The sequence below is a fragment of the Psittacula echo genome (assembly GCF_963264785.1).
Source record: "Psittacula echo genome assembly, chromosome: 1".
NCBI lineage: Eukaryota > Metazoa > Chordata > Aves > Psittaciformes > Psittacidae > Psittacula > Psittacula echo.
Window position 1 is genome coordinate 144,877,768 of NC_137735.1, and position 17,244 is coordinate 144,895,011.

Genomic DNA, 17,244 nt, shown 5'->3' on the forward strand with positions numbered 1-17,244 from the left:
CAGGTAGATCTACATCTGGCAAATTAGGTCTTTTATGTGGTCCTTGAAATACTTCCTTGCTGCAGCCAGATATTCATATTTCATCATAGTTATCAGTGAAAACACTAGATTTACCAACATATTTAAAATTAAAACCATGGGCATTATGATATTTACCTGAACCTAGTATCTGAGATCCAAAAAAGAAGTTTTGTAATATTGGTCATAAAATTTCAGTAATATTGAAGTATTAGTGGTCAGTATTTCTATTTGTAATTTTTGGAATGTGAATATCTCATAGCAGTAGACAAGATTGAGATGTACAGTCTCAAACTTTACTACATTAACAATATGGCCTGTGTTATTCACTAAAAATAATATAAAGCTGTATCTGTAAAAATGTGTTAATGAAGTACACTCATCATCAGTCTCCTTGAATAGAGAGATGATAGCTACATTCAGACAATATATTGTTCCTTTCATGCAGATTTGTTTTGCTCTTAAAAAAATTGTGCTCATTTGTCTTCCATAAAAATAAATTACTTCCCTGGATATCAACAGCTCCTTACATGCTCCATGTGAACAGGTGAAAAATCTTTTATCCTAGACAAAAAAGTCCACGAAAAAAACATTCAGCTACACTATTTCATAACCATAAATATCTAAAATTAGTATAGACATTGCTATATAAGTTTCTGAAAAGTTATTACTGAAAGATTCCATTGACTGACCTCTTGGAGGGTCAGTATTAGCTCTAAAGTAGGGTCTTCAAAGAGTCAAAGCATGAAAATGAGTATATAGATTATAGGTGTATTAAATGACTGTATTTCCAAATTTCTCAGTTCTTCAGTAATTCTGTGACCCATAAACTGCTTGTAAAACATGCTAAGTTAAACTTACTTCTTAAATGTTTTATAGATATAGCATTAATATTTCTATATGTCTTTTGAGACAGCTCTACAATTACCTTCAATAAGCATAGCAACAAAGTAAATTTTCACTGGTCACCAGTTACTCACTAATGGATGCTGTAATTACAAGGATAAAAAATAAACTCCCAGATATTATTTGCTATTGTTTGACTTCAATACATTAATTGCCATGCAGAGTTGAAGGACTCAGGAATTTCAAGCATTTTTTCCTTGATACAGCACATCAGACTTGTCAGTAACTGCTCTGTAGTCTGCCCCCTCTTTTCAGCACATAGTACTTCAATGAATAACGTATTTGTTGTGAATTGTATTAGACTGTTTTGCATTTTATAAACATCAAACAATAAGACGTGACAAGGTCGTGAGGCTGAAATAACGTGACCTTGAATACTATGGAAAATCTAATGCTGTGATTCAAACAGGGGGATCTTTGCTTGATGCCTCTCTCCAAATTTTTTGTGATAATTGAAGCATGACATGAAGCTCTTTGTGTGTGTATGTGCACATGGTTGTGTGAGTTAGTTAATTTTTGATGTAGGCTTTACAAAAGAAATCTAGCTACAAATGGGTTATGGATATTTAACAGTTCCTCTTTGCAGCTGTGTCCTCTCTAAACATCAGAGTTTAAACTCCACCTGAAGCACTCAAAGGAAGGCCCTGTCAACTGATAGAAATAAATATTTGGAAATTCCCTGTTATACTTTTAACCTGCTTAATTATTTTAATTATTGCAAAGCTTATTACACCCAGGAAACAGCAAGAAATAGCTTAATGCCAAATAGGATCTTGTTCAGCAAGCCAAACTAACCTTATGGATGCCTGATAGTACATTAGTGATGCTAAGCTGCAGTAGTGCACTAAGTAAAGGAAAATGTTAAGTGGAGTTGGGTTAGACAGAGAAGAAAATTACATTTATGTTTCAGGTGTCTGTTAACTAAATGTCAATGGACTAATGTCTGTGTCATAATGACAATCCCAATGAGCCAGAGTTAAGGATACAGATGTGTCTTGTTTGAGATATCTTAAGATACCTGTGTGCTCTCAGAACACCCTCATAGTTCATTGCTTTTGGCTCTGGCTTTGTATGTTTGGGGTTTTGGTTCGTAGTTTTATATCTTGTTGGGTTTTTGGTTGGTTGGTTTGTTTTTTTTGGTTTTGGTTTTTTTTTTTTTTGTGGGGGTTGTTGGGGTTTTTTGGGGTTGGTTTTGGTTTTGGTGGGTTTTTTTTTAATGTAGTTTCTGGAAAAAGAATGAAGGCTTAGACGTGAAATATCACAATCATTACTAGGGCCCATTTTGGGCCAGTGTTTTTTAATGTCTTCATTGATGATCTGGATGAGCAGTTCAAGTATGCCTTCAGTAAATTCATGGATAACACCAAACTGCTGGGAGTGTTGATCTGCTGGAGGGGAGGAAGGCTCTGCAGAGGGATCTGGACAGGGAGGATCAATGGGCTGTGATCAGTGGTATGAGGTTCAACAAGGCACAGTGCTGGGTCCTTCAATGGGGTCACAACAACCCCACGCAATGTTACAGACTTGGGGAAGAGGGGCTGGAAAGCTGCTCAGCGGAAAAGGACCTGGGGATGCTGGTCAGCAGCGACTGAACATGAACCAGCTTCTGCCCAAGTGGCCAAGAAGACCAACAGCATCTTGGCTTGTATCAGGCATAGTGTGGCCAGCATGGCCAGGAAAGCGATCACTCCCCTGCACTGGGCACTGATTAGGCCACACCTTGACTCCTGTGTTCATTTCTGGGCGCCTCACTACAAGATAGACATTGAGTTCTGGAGAAGGTCCAGAAAAGGGCAATGAAGATGGTGAAGGGTCTGGAGCACAAGTCTTATGAGGAGCAGCTGAGGGAACTGGGGTTGTTTAGCCTGGAGAAAAGAATGCTCAGGGGACCTTAGAACTCTTTGCAACTACCTGAAAGGAGGTTGTAGCCAGATGAGGGTTGGAACAGGCTTCAAACAGGCTTCAAACATGCTTCCCAGGAAAGTGGTGGAATCATCACCCCTGGAAGTGTTCAAAAAATGTGTAGATGAGGCCAGTAGTTACATGGTTTAGTGGTGGTCTTGGCAGTCCTGGGTAACAATTGAACTTGATGATCTTGAAGGTCTTTTCCAATCTCATTGATTCTATGATTCTATGATTATATGTCAGTATTAATATCATGAAATACATTTTGATCTCTGAGAGTTTTGACCATTGTCTAAGTTAGTTAAGGGAGTGACTATTTTCTTCCCCTATGATTCCAAACTTTCTCTTTATATTTAAAAATATGACAGAGAAAAAGAAGCTTATGACAGAAACTGTGTGAAAGTGCAGCCACCAATTTCAGTACAGATAGTGACCATTGTGCAGATTAACTCCATGTGAAGCCCTATTTTGTTGAACAGAGCTCATCAGGTGAAGACTTCAAGAAGAGAGCCTGGAGACAGAGGAGCAGAATCACAAATAAAAGCTCTGCTGGAGCTGGGACAGAAGTCCCTGTACTGGAGATGATGCCTGTTAACAGAACCATTTACGCCTTTTCCCATTTTGATGCCATTTTAACAATTACTCTGAAGATGGTAGTTACCTTTCCTCACCAGGGTACTGCCTTGCTCTACAGTCAGCTATCACCTCTGGCAAAGCACTTTTATTTGCCTCCCATCAGCCTCAGGAATCTATTGGTATGGAAGAACTGCTTGAGAAGAACAAACTCCAGTAACTTCTGTCCAACAGCAGCTGAAAGTGTAGATGGCTCTTCAGATGCTCTTTTTTGATGAAGACGTGCCTTACAGTTTAACTAGTTCCTGAACATCACAGTCTCTCTATTGATTCTTGTAGTGTGGCTGTCTTTGATCCATTTGCTTATATGAGCCCCACCTCTATTTGGGATGGGTTTTCACTTAGCTCCACATTTTTTATTCTACATGGTTCAGTACTAGAGGTATTTTTCTGGAGTGGAAAGGTATTGTTCTATTTCTTTCTGAGACTGTTCAGTCACTTGCAAGCCACTGATATTCACTCAAGTTATTTCTTTATCTGAAACATTTTGTCTTACTACTGTCTTTTGACTTCTGAAGTCCACAGAGATGTGCATGTGTCTGGTTGGCATGTTTTTATCCTGGCCTGAAATAAATGCTTATACTGGAGTCCAAAGTCGGAGAGCTGTAGCTCAACTCTGCCTTTCCATATTCAGTAAATGCAAGCTGATGAGAAAAATCTGATATCATCAAACACACTCTGTCAACTGTCAGTTTGATAGGTTCTTACCAGAGAAGTTTTACAGTGTCAAAAATGAGATGTAGAGTAGAAAATATGCTGTAAGCGTACTTTTAGTAGAACTGAGCAGAAGTGCTTATTCCAGAGGAAATTACTAAAGCAAAAAATGAGGAGCCTAATAAAACCACGATTTTACTCAAGACATTGGCTAGAACTCTTTGAAAAATTAAATTAATAAAGAGATAAAAATATGAACATTTATACTTTTATTTATTGTAATACGAGCATTGCTGTAGAATAAAGAATGCACATGAATCCAGGAAGAGAACAGGTATTTTTCTTGTATAAAGTACAGTGTCCTAAGTATGATCTACCTAGATCCTAGGTCCTGATGAACATGGCAGGTGACCCCAGGGCAAGTACTGTGTATTCAGTGACAGTCTGTATTGTCAGAAGTGCTGAAATAAGTACCTTTTTATGGGTCTAGTAAAACAAAACCAGCAACAACAATTAAAAAAGGGGAGGTGGGGAGAAAATGAAGCATAACACCACCCTCCTCAAATAATGTCACAAAACAGGGAAAATGGAAGAAGTAGAAAAAGGAGGACCCTCAGTATCTCATAAGGCATTGAAGACTGGCTACTGCTGAAGACAGATGCAGGCAGGGTGTACCCAAGCTCTTCATGATATGTAGCTCTTGCAGATTTTTGAGTGTGTTCTTTTTGTATACTCCATATAAACTGATTGCCAGATTTATGGTCAGATGGGAGTTGTTCTGTGCTTATTTAGTACATATTAATTACAGTTTTAGATAAGAAAAAACTGCTAATGTAGAAGTTCTTCAACACTCCTGGATGTCCTCAGTCCAATGTGCCTCTTCTAATGAAACTATATAATACAGCTTCTTGGAAGAGCTTTTTTCCTTCTAAAATCATGAGAATGGAAATTAGTTATGTGAAGGTCCTTTTGAACTGGGGATCTATTGCATGGTTGTGTTACGGGGCAATGGAGGTGATCATGATTCTATAGAGAAATGCGTGTCTACTTCAAGTATATTCATTTTGACAATACTGAAACAAACGACTTGCAATTATATTTGTGGTAAATTTCCTCATGCTTCACTCCCACTTACTTCACAGCACATGTATAAACTACCTAATTTTCTTTTAATATTTTTCTTGTGGAAAATCATAACCATAATCTCTTCTCAGGAGGATTACAAGAACTGTGCTTGCTATTCCTGTGCTTGCTATTACTGGTGCTGCAAAATATTTAAAACCAAAAAATAACCAACAGTAACATTTTTTAAAAATATGAACATATACTTGATAATATTACAATGAACATTTTCCACCCAAGAACATATCCAGTCTATAATATCTTGCAAATAAAATTTCATGCATTTATTTACACATTTGTATAGTTGTTACCCCTAAAACCTAACTACCCTCTTAAAACTTCCTCTTCCATTGCAAGGTATTAGCTTGTACTAGATAACGTCAGACCACCTTGCTACTATTTAACTATATTACTGGAGTAGTATTTATCCTGCAGTTGAATTTTGTGTCATGTGATGATTTCTAAGGAAATGAGTTATGTGGCCCCATTGCGTACAATATCTGTTCCCAGAGCCTGTTGTGTGTTTTTGACTTACTGGGTTTTTCAGCTTCAGATCTGAACCAGTCTTCTCCTACACACAATGTATGCCATAGATCTTAAAAAAAAAAAACCCACCCTGTTTCTATGGATCTTCTGAGTGCAGACTATAAGCATGTTGGATTCTTCCAAGTATTCTAGTAACACTGGGCTTTCTGACTACGTGTAGGGAATGGCAAGCTTTTTCTCTCACTCTTTTGCCTCCTCTTTTCTCTGCAAATCCACCTCTTTACGTATTCTTGATGTCATTGTGAGGACAGGGCTGACCCTTTTCCAGAGGTGAAAGAAACAAAGCTAACATGGCAGGGGAGATCCAGAGGTGCTCATTTTCTTTTCCTCAGTAGTTCCTACTTGGAATGGATGGAAACATAGCTGAGAGTTGGTTCCCTCTCATGACTGAGAGACATAACAAAGTATACTTTTTGTCAAAGTGGTAAAGTATGCATGTTTATGTTCATCATGACTGTTGAAAAGAGGTAGGAAAATATAGATGTGTAGCTGTTCTATGACCTTCATACCTGACCGCAGCAGGGTTGCTGGCCAACGCTCTTGGCATGGACAACAGTGAGATCATGAGAAACTCCAAGGCCCCATGAATAAACAATTGCAGATCTGGCATAAAACCAAGTGTTTTTCTAAGGGTATAAAAGAAGGACCCTCTTGTGGCTGAATCCAAAGGCTCACCTATGGATGGATGCACCACGCAGGAGCTTTCCCAATTGCCTTAGACTCCTGTGCTGGCTGCAACGGGGCTTCCCAGCTTGAAGTGTGGGCCTGGATGATGATTCAGTGGTATTTGCTGGTGTATTTCTTCTTAATCTCTGTTCTCTCTGTGCAGTAATTATTTGATACATTGCTGATTTTCCTCTGTACTTACATGTATCTGATTTGTTTATTGTTTGCTTTAGTGTGCTTATTCGCTTTAGTGTGTTTGGTTAACAGACTGTGCATATTATACAGCTAGCGTGTGGTCATTTTGCGTGTACCCTGCCTGTAGCAGAGCACTACCCCATCAGAACCTCCTTTCTTCACACTCCTTTCCTAGGCCTGGTGGATGTTTCTGCCAATGACGCAGTGCTAATGCCTGCCTTGCTTTAGTACCTATGTGTAAAGAAGCTCATCTACATCTCCTACCCTTCCCAGTTAGCCCTGGAGGTGAGAAAGTTGTTCACATAGTTTTGCCCCACCTCTGGAAGGAGAGGTGAAGGTAGAGCATAGCCTCACTGTGCAGAGAACGAGATCCTCCCAGGCTGAGAAATATAAAGCTACCTTCAAAATACTATGTCACCACAGCAGGACTGCTGTCTAGCAATTTTAATTCTTTATCTTGCAAAATATGAAATGTATTCCTTGATGCGGTAGTATTACAGGCATACTTGTCTGTTAGTAGACTCAAGGTGATCTAAGGAGAGGAGCTAGAGTTCTGTCCTTTTATTTTCTGGAGCAAGTAATTATTTGTTAGAGGATATGAACAAAAATTTCACTAGTCTAGGACGTTTGCTGAGAGTGGCCAATAGCAGATGTTTGGGGACAGAATGTAGGGAACAAAGGAAACGTAGAAGTATTTTTCTCCTGTATGTTATTTTTGCAATTAGTAGCTGAAGGCCCTCACGATCCAAAGTTGTGCCTAGACCATCACTTTTAATAACCATTGATTGATATACTAATGAATTATGGGGCAAATTGCTTTTTAATATACCTATACTGTTGGCTGCAACAGCTCACTCTCATCTTCAAATTTTAGCAATTTTAGGGTAAGTTTTATGAGACGTCATGTCTCTGTGCTTGCTGTGACAGGAAGTTCTAATGCATTCTGGAAAGAAAAATGTGCTACTTGTTATTTGTTATTTTAAATACCATGTGTTCATGATACTTGACTGGTGTTCTCATGCAGAGGTGAAATGAACTGTGCTGAGGACAGAGACATCAAGTAAATTATACCCATCTCTGCAGAATCACAACTAAAATTCTTGTCCATCAGCTTCAATAATATAAAGTTGTACTGCAAGACTTCAAATTGATTTATATCAGTTTATTTTAGACCAAATTCTTTACTTTCTTTAAGAGCCTTATAGTGAGTAACTCCATAATTTATATCGCATATGCCCCAAATCTGTATATAATTAATTTCCTGTAGCGCTCTCAGTTTCAGTTTGGTTCTGCTTTGTGCATTCATGTATGAGCAGCCAGAATCTGCCCCTAGTAAGTAAAATAAATTGCCTAAACATGGGTATTGAATGCCATTTCAGATACCCGAGGGTATCCATCTGGCCTCCAGATGCTGGCTCAGAAAGGCACAGGTTTTCTGTCTTATGCATGTCCTGCATATTTGTGTGGATGTCTCCAGTTTCTTAGGATATCTAAAATATCAGTAAGTGCCTATGTTTACAGCAACTGGATGCAATACTGTTTATTGTCCTAATCTTGAACTGAGACATTTAGAGAAACAAAAAGAAAAGTCTTTTCAGAATTTGTATAGGTATAAGACAGTCATTATTTGTTATTTTAATAACCACATTGTTCATTGTTTGAAAATGTCTATGGTATGGAGATTAAGCAGATAATGGCTTCATTTATCACAGACCTTACATAGTTTGACACAGTGTGTATTCTTCCTCTGTCGACCAGCTTAACATTCACAAACTTTAGTTCTGATTAGTTGTTTATAATTCTCTATTTTGGTTTTGGTTTTGTTTTGTTTTTACAAGTATTAAGTGTTTTAACATCTTGTATCTGTTTTTCCATTGATTTCATTTCAATCTATTTCATTTGTCTCGTTAAAATACTTATCAGTGACAATTTTTTTGTTTAATTTTACAAATGGGAAACTTCTTTGGGAACTTCCCATACCAAAAGATCAAATTGTTACTTTCCTTTCTACTTTACTGAGAACAATTTAATTCCTGTACATATCTGTAGCACTCTGTCCTTTTAACAGCTAATTTAAATGAAATGTTAATTAAAGAGTTTGAACCCTCACCTCTAACACTTGAAATTAATTGTATAAATTAATGAAATAAGGGTTAATCCTATAAATCTGAGGATTCTTCCAGTAAAGCTAAATTCTAACAGATGGTGCAGATTTTTTTGATACTCAACATTTAACTGTATTATAGTGTACAATAAATTGCTTGACTTCCATTCCCTTAAAGATACTCCTGAATCCATGCTGATTGCATTAGGATTCATAATTGATAAAACAGCTTACGTGGAGCAGCTCAAAGGATGAAGATTTAGCTTAAGTAATCTTCATTTCCATTTAAAAAAAAAATAAATATCAAGCTGCTGAAATCTGGTGGAATAACAGATTTGTATCTGTTGTATCTGTATCTGTTTGTGTTTCAAGCTTTGTAATGAAAACAGCTCCACTAGAGTTGGAATATTCTGAAAATAGCACTTATAATGCATATCAGCACAACCACTTTTTTACGCTTCTGTCAAGGCACTGAAGTAGCAATGCCTTATAATAAGTGATTTTTTATTAAAGATTTTCATATAAGAAAAATCCAAGGCTGATGATTTAATTTAACAGATCTATTTTTATTTTTTTAATAAGTCTCACCACTATTCTTACTTTGGAACCATTACAGATTAACCATGTTAATAAGCAGTTGGCTACTACTATATGTGAACTTGTGGGTTTCCAGTTATTCCACTTCTTTCCCACTACCAGAGGTGTAAACTTCATTGGAAAGCATCCGAGCAAATGTACTCCATAACCTTACAGTGAACTAAGATTATGGTTTGTATTAGCAATGGTTTAGATTCACATGAAATGTAACTTGATAAAGAAGAAACATGCCGGCTAAGATAGTTGCTGAGCAGCATCTTAAGAATAGCAAAGTACATGTTTAAAGATTTCTTCGGAAGAATGAATTTTCAAGTTCAGTGCACAATGGACCTGTCACAAAACAGTTGTTTATCAGAGAGTCCTCCTTGACATGGGTGTAAGGCATTAAAAATTCAAAAAACTCCATTGCATCCTTGATTCTAAATTAAAAACCTTATGCATTTTACTATTTTTTTCTTCTGCAAATAACATGTCTGGCTAGTTTAGGCTGCATTTTGCAAGGCTCATAAACAGCTGAGGTCACAAACACATTGCTACAGTAATGTTTAGCTAATGGGCTAGTTTAATACCCAGTGTTGTTTAATGCTGCTGGCTGTAAACTGGGAAGGAGGAGGGACAATTTCTTTCAGTACCAGCTTACTACTTTATATCTACAATAAGTAAACGTGGCCTTAGGCTTAATAAAATGTAACTTTCTTTTATGCTGTGGATATGGATTGTCTTCAAGTAAATGGTAACAAAACTACTCTACAATGCATCTTTCTATAGGGTTTATAGTTTATTTATTCAGTCTGGTTTTGGAGTGGTTTTGAAGCAGGATCTATTTATCAGCCCTTCAGTGTTTAAAAAAGTCTAAAGCATTTGACGTGCAATACAGCAAAGTCTCTGAAGATTCTACATGGCCACATCATCTTTACAACACATGTGGCTGTTAAAAGAATGTCCAGTAGCCGTCAAATGCTTATGTTTATGGCTTGAAAAACCCAGGGCACCAGCTCAGGTGCACAACACAGTATGTCTTCGTATTTTGAATCACATTACTGGACGTAGCCACAGTTCTGCTGTCTGGAAAATGTAACTCATTCATGCTGTGATATCTATGAAGGATAGATGGAGGTCTGCTTACATGTCTCTTTCACTGTATCTTATCCCATTTGTCCCTTTTGGTGAAGTAGTTTCTGTGTAGAAAAATAAATACTTTTACCCTAAACTGCTGATCTTTCCTTTGCTGATCTTTCCTTTACAGACTGAAAACTTTAAATGAGTTTCATTTTCCTATTTTGTTTTGACCTTTTAACTGTAAGAGAGTGTGATTTCAAAACAAGTTTATAAACCTTCTGAACAATGCTTCATTGTAAAATTTGAAATTTTCTCTCCACTTATCTGTCTATGGTTATACATAAGAAGAAAAAACGAAAGGTGGCATTCTAAAAGTATTCTGGAGTTACTCAGCAATGACAGACTTCAGAAACAGATATGAAAATAAGTTAGTCACTAAGTTTATGTATTAAAAAAAAAAGAACTTAATGGGTTTTGCAGAAAGGAAGCATGAAGATGGAGGCTCACACATAACTTTTCAGTAGTTAGCCAAGCTTATTATATATTCTTGAAATTCTACCATGTAATTCTGTTAGACATCCGAACTATGTAAAAATTTTAGTTAAGATGGTGACAGATTGAATACAATTACTTGATTCAATCATGGTTTAAAATTACTTATGGCAACATAAGCATACAGAAAATGCAATGTAAAAAGGCCCAAAGGTACAGTTCCTTCACTGCTCTTTAACTATCTTATTAAATGATTGCTGAAAAATTATGAAAACAAAAAAGGTTTATTAAAATAGTGAAAATATTTTAAAAAAACGTGAGCTGATTTGTATTGTCTGAGAAGGTCTACACTAGCATTACAGGCACATTTTTCCTAAGCAAAAGTAACATTTTCCTATGATTGTATCCAATAAATGTGGTTCCTGGATGGGGATATCCAAGATCATTCTCTAAGCTAAATATGCTATCCAAAACCTACTCATCTAAGCTGGAATTCATATAACCTGGGCTCAGTATGTCATGTCAGTGTTGTATTCTGTATTTCTTTCTGCAGCATGTTGCATTTAGATTTAGCAGCCAGACCTCAATGACCGTTAAGTGGAGCAATTAAATACTCAATGTCTTAAACTAGAACTAAGATGCAATTCCTTGTAATGGTAACGATACAGTATAAGCATATGTGGCATTACAGTACCAGGTATAAAGAATGCTCAATTCTGCATATGTAGTTGTCAAAAAAAAGGCAGCTGAAAAACTCAATGGCATTTGTCGCAGCTTTATATACTAAATCTAGGTGTTCCCTCACCTATGCTATCAGTTATGGTCAGCTACAAGGTTTCTCCACTTGGTTTGATTATCTGATCTCTACACAGTGTTAATCAGTTTTTCCACAGAAGTATTCACTTTAATCTGATGGACTATCCAACAAAGTATAATTTCCCAGAAAACCTTTTCATTTTGTGGGCTATCCATTCTCAGATGAACTGTTCATCTGGATGATCCACAAGGGTATACCACAAGGGTATACTTTTCTTCAGATGACATTAAGATTTTTTTTTTTTAAGACCATTAATTAACCATTGGTCATCTGTTTATAGCCCTGAGGCCTCTAGTTTCATTCTTTCAAGGCTTCTGCTATAATCTTGCATTCATAATTTTGAGAACCTTTGGTAAAATCCCCAGATATTTCTTTTTTTCAAATGTTTTTAGGCTTTGCTTTCCTGATTATGTAGCTAATGGTTTATTAGCACAATCCAGTCATCCATGCCTTGTTGTTTTAGGTCCATTTAATGTTTCTTTCCACAAAACAACAAAGGACTAAAAGACAGATATCTAAGTCATTAGACATAATACATAGACAGATGAAAACAATTGTCTAGAACCATTTGCTAACAGCACCTACTAGTTATGGCAGCATAGCTAGAACAATTTTAGAGCATTGCTAGCATTTAAAATGTTCTAGCATTGCTAGAACAATTGCTAGAACAAATTTACATTACAGAAGGCACTGTGACTGTTACTATGCTTTCTAAAATCTGCTATTCAACAGAGGGATAGTGAGTTCTTCTCAGTGTTTGGGGGTCTGAATTTTCTGTGACTTATTCCAGCTTTTAACAAGCTTAATTTTTTATATGAGAAAGATTTTGTTGGACCCAGTGGGAGTGGCAGCTGAATTCAGCAGAATGCTGTGTCCCTGTTGACCGAGGTGCGCAGCATGAGATACTGTTGTGCGCTAGCTGAGCACACCGTTCCATCAAAGAGAAAGATGGTTCTGGCTGGTACTATAGTCTGTACGTGTGTCTTGGTTTAACCCCAGCTGGCAACTGAGCCCCACACAGCCACTTGCTTACTGTCCCCTGGTGGGATGGGGGAGAGAACTGAAGATTAAAAGTGAGAAACTCCTGGGCTGAGACAAAGACACTTTAATAGGCAAAGCAAAAGCTGTGTGTACAAGCAAAGCAAGGCAAGGAATTCATTCACCATTTCCCATTGTCATGCAGGTTTTGAGCCACCTCCAGGACAGCAGGGCTCCATCAAACCTAACGGTTACTTGGGAAGATAAATGCCATCACTCCCAGCATCCCCCCATCCTTCTTCTTCACTCAGCTTTACATGCTGAGCATGACACCATATGGTGTGGAATATCTCTTAGATCAGTTGGTGTCAGATGTCCTGCCTGTGTGCCATCCCAATTCCTTGTGTACCCCCAGCTTGCTTGCTGGTGGGGTGGTGTGAGGAGGAGAAAAGGCCTCGGCTTTGTGTAAGCACTGCTCAGCAGTGATGAAAACATCCCTGTGATATCAACACTGTTTCCAGAACAAATCCAAAACATGGCCCATGCCAGCTACTATGAAGAAAATTAACTCTGTCTCATCCATAAAAAAGCACAAGATGATTTCTAAAACCAGCAATAGATTATAAGCTCACACTATTATTGCTGAGCATAAGAACACCTGAAGTTCCATTGGTCTTAAAGGATAAAAAGGACACTTTGTATTTCTTGGTAAAAGGTATCTGTTCTTTCCATGAGCTCTTCAAATGCTGCTGAGTGGAAGGATGAATTCTGTTATTACCTTGAGAGTAATATTTTGAAGGTTACCTACCTACCTGCATACCAGCATCAGTTCGGTATTTGATTCTTGGGCAAAAGAACTTCATTGGATCAAACTGCTATTTGAACAGAGAAGAATAATTTCATTGCTTGGTAGATTGTAGACTTCTTGCCCATCATGCTGGCAAACGAATAGGGAGCAAAGCACAAGCAGCTTTCAAAAATTTTGTGTTGAGTCTGGTATCTTCATGGGGTCTTAAGCCTTTATCACACATCATTTTTTTATACTTTTACATGGTTGCTCACATTTAATTTTTGCAGCCAGACTTTTGCTGGCAGAACTGTGAAATTGGCACAGTAATTAATGTGCCACTTGTCACTCTCAAAGCACTGTTTATTTCACTCAATATCAGTTTCGTATGAAAGCTGATATACAAAACAAGAAAACAAATTACAGGAGATGAACAGACATACAAGAAGTATTTATGCTGAAATTCAGGGGCATGTAGTTTGCTGTTCCCACTTCTACTGGCTCACTTCTTCTTGATACGTACCCAGAATTTTAAGCTTTTTTTTTGCATTCTCTGGAAACTTAGTTCTTCTTACTAAGGAACTTAGTAACTTAACTTAAGAGGACTTAGTGCTTCTGGGTGATACATTATCAAGTCATACTGTAGGAATTTACTATAAACTGGATATTCTTCTTTTTTTGGTTGTTCATATGGAATACCATGAAAACATTGGTTTTGTAACAGCTTAGGTTTTTCCCCAGTAAAGATAGATTTCATTCTCCAGTCACTGAAGTAGAACTTTAACATACTTGAATTTGTCTTCAATGAGCCTCAGCTATAAAAATTATTCACTTATGCATATGAATTTGCTGGATGGGTGAAAAAGACATTCTTTGTGTAGTTTTTGAAAAGTCTCTGTGGGGGTGCACATCCTTGATGTCACCTTGAGAGAATTCATCAGAATGTGTTCTAATTTGGCTGGCCTGGTTGCCAAGGTAGACGTGTAGTTTTCAATCTCTGAACATTTTGTTGATCGAAGTAAAAACAGTGTGTCGATTTATAACTTTTGACAGTTTCAGCAATGGCCCTCTCTGTCAGACAGTGTCACGTGCAGAGGAGAGAGCAACAAGCACAGCTGCTATCCTTAATTTATTTTGATAAAAAACTGTTACACAGGTGGTAAGTGCTAGAAACTGATCACATTAACTGTGACAAGCCTTAGACATTTGCATCCTAAGGTCTTCTATGAGTGTTGGCTCCTAAGTTGATAGTATTAATTTTATTTTTATACTTAAGAGGGAAATTCTTTATTAAGGTCATTACAAGATTACTATTTTGTGCCTACTGCACTGTATTCATATCCTAAAATGAAACTGTTCCCTTCTGCAAGTCAAAAGGAGTTTTTCCACTTATGTTTTATCACAGAATTTCCTAATGTTCTGTAATACACACACATAAAAAGAAAATCAACCAACCAAAAAAGACTGCAAAAGAGTATCTTGTAAAACTGTTTTAATTAGCTCATAGATAAGGTAGATTTTGTAATTATAACAATAGCACACATTTTCTCTTTGTGAGGTTTTTTTTTATTTATTACCATGTTAGCCTTTCATTACGAAAAAAATCCCTGAACAATCTCTAATAGTTTTGGGGTTTTTTCCTGAAAAATGTATTTTCTGGAAAATAGCTTTAAAGGTATTTATCCTAATTGCTTTTTAATTTTTTCAGGGAGTGCTGGAACACCTGTTGTCTTCAATGAAAATGGAGATGCTCCTGGACGCTATGACATTTTTCAGTATCAAGTCACCAACAAAAGTACAGAATACAAAGTAATTGGTCAGTGGACTAACCAACTTCATTTAAATGTAAGTACGTCATTCCCCAAATCACTCTCATGGGTAACCTGGCTGCTCATGGCTTGGATGGCTATAGTCTTCACTGAATAAAAAACTCTGTATAGCCAGGCCCAAAGAATGGTGGTGAGTGGAGTTAAATCCAGTTGGCTGCTGGTCACAAGTGGTGCTCCCCAGGGATCAGTACTGGGGCCAGTTCTATTTTATATCTATCAATGATCTGGATGAAGAGATCGAGTGCACCCTCACTAAGCTTGCAGATGACACCAAGCTGGGTAGGAGTGTTGATCTGCTGGAGGGGAGGAAGGCTCTGCAGAGGGATCTGAACAGGTGGGATCAATGGTATGAGGTTCAACAAGGCTCCATGCTGGATCCTGCACTTGGGTCACAACAACCCCATGGAACGTTATGGGCTTCGGGAAGAATGGCTGGGAAGCTGCTCGGCAGAAAAGGACCTGGGGCTGCTGACTGATGGCCAGCTCAATATGAGCCAGCTTGTGACCAAGTAGCCAAGAAGGCCAACAGCATCCTGTACCAGGATATATATGCCTGTAGGATATATGCCAGGATATATGCCTGTACCAGGCATAGTGTGGCCAGCAGGACTAGGGAAGTGATTGTTCCTCTGTATTCAGCTCTGGTGAGGCTGCACCTCAAATAGTGTGTTCAGTTTTGGGCCCTTCTCTATAAGAAAGTCATTGAGGTGCTGGAGCATGTCCAAAGAAGGGCAGTGAAGCTGGTAACGGGCCTAGAGCACAAGTCCTGTGAGGAGTGGCTGAGGGAACTGGAATTGTTTACCCCAGAGAAAAGAAGGCTCAGGGAAGACCTTATAATTCTTTACAACTACCTGAAAGGAGGTTGTAGCCAGGTGTGGGTCAGTTTCTTCTCCCACATAACACAAGCAAATGGCCTAAGGTTTCTTCAGGGGAGGTTTAGGTTGGATATTAGATAACAGTTCTTCACTAAGAGGGCTGTCAAACCTTGAAACAGGCTGCCTGGGGAAGTGGTTGTGTCACAGTCCTTGGAGGCAATGGTGAGAAATGATGACTAGATTCACCAAAGGGAGTTTATGCAGTGACTTTAATGAAATCACACAAACAGGTTTCGAACATCTCTGATTTTCCATGTGAGACGTTCCTGAAGAAGAGTAGCAAAGACAGTGTAGTAAATATTTACAAATTATTCTCCTATTGAGATTACTTTGCAATAATTATCTGAGTGCTACCCACAGTAACAGATATGATAGCTTCCCTTTCTCAGCCACAGCTGTTAAACCACTTTACCATATCTACCATTTAATATCTATAACTACTTGGCAAGGACTTATTTATTTAAGTCTTCTGCCCAAATAGAAAAAAACCCTACCACCAAACAGAAACTGTGTAGCAGAATGTAATGGCAGTGTTATCTCCCTCCACTAACCTGATGTCTGTTGAAAGTTAAAAAAAAATTGTTAAACAGATTTAAAAATTAATAGTAAATACTAATTTCTGGAAAACATTAGTTAAGCCCTTATTAATATTATAGCATACATTCCAGATCTTCATAATTGCTACCATTTCCTGAAATGTAGTGTTTATTAAGTGAACTGAAAAATCGATACACACATTTTTCACAAATATTAATACTAACATAGCAATTATATAATAGTAGCTAAAAGCTACCTTACAATTTGCTTCAACTTTAATTCCACTCCAATCTGCCTTTTTTATTCCTTTCCCCCCACTCCCCCCTGGTTCTGCTAGAATTTTCATTAAGTCTGAAGCTTCTCAGTCCCATTATTTCTGCCTAATGTATATCTACTCCAGGGAGTTCTCTTAAATATGATTAGATTGGCTCCTATTCTGACTACTGAGACCACACCATGCTAACCACATTGACCACAGAGCTAACAGGGAAAGATTTATCTAAGGACACCTCTTGTTAATGGAT

The 17,244-nt window shown here is 37.7% G+C and overlaps 1 protein-coding gene across 1 annotated transcript in view; it reads left to right on the top strand.

Moving 5' to 3' along the window:
* Positions 1-17,244, top strand: part of GRM8 (glutamate metabotropic receptor 8) — a gene marked incomplete at its 5' end in the record, with an annotated part of 348,265 nt that overhangs the window by 274,884 nt on the left and 56,137 nt on the right. The window contains one exon of the mRNA XM_080626508.1: positions 15,188-15,324. Coding sequence (XP_080482634.1) covers positions 15,188-15,324 — 137 coding nt within the window. The remainder of the gene's footprint in view (positions 1-15,187; positions 15,325-17,244) is intronic.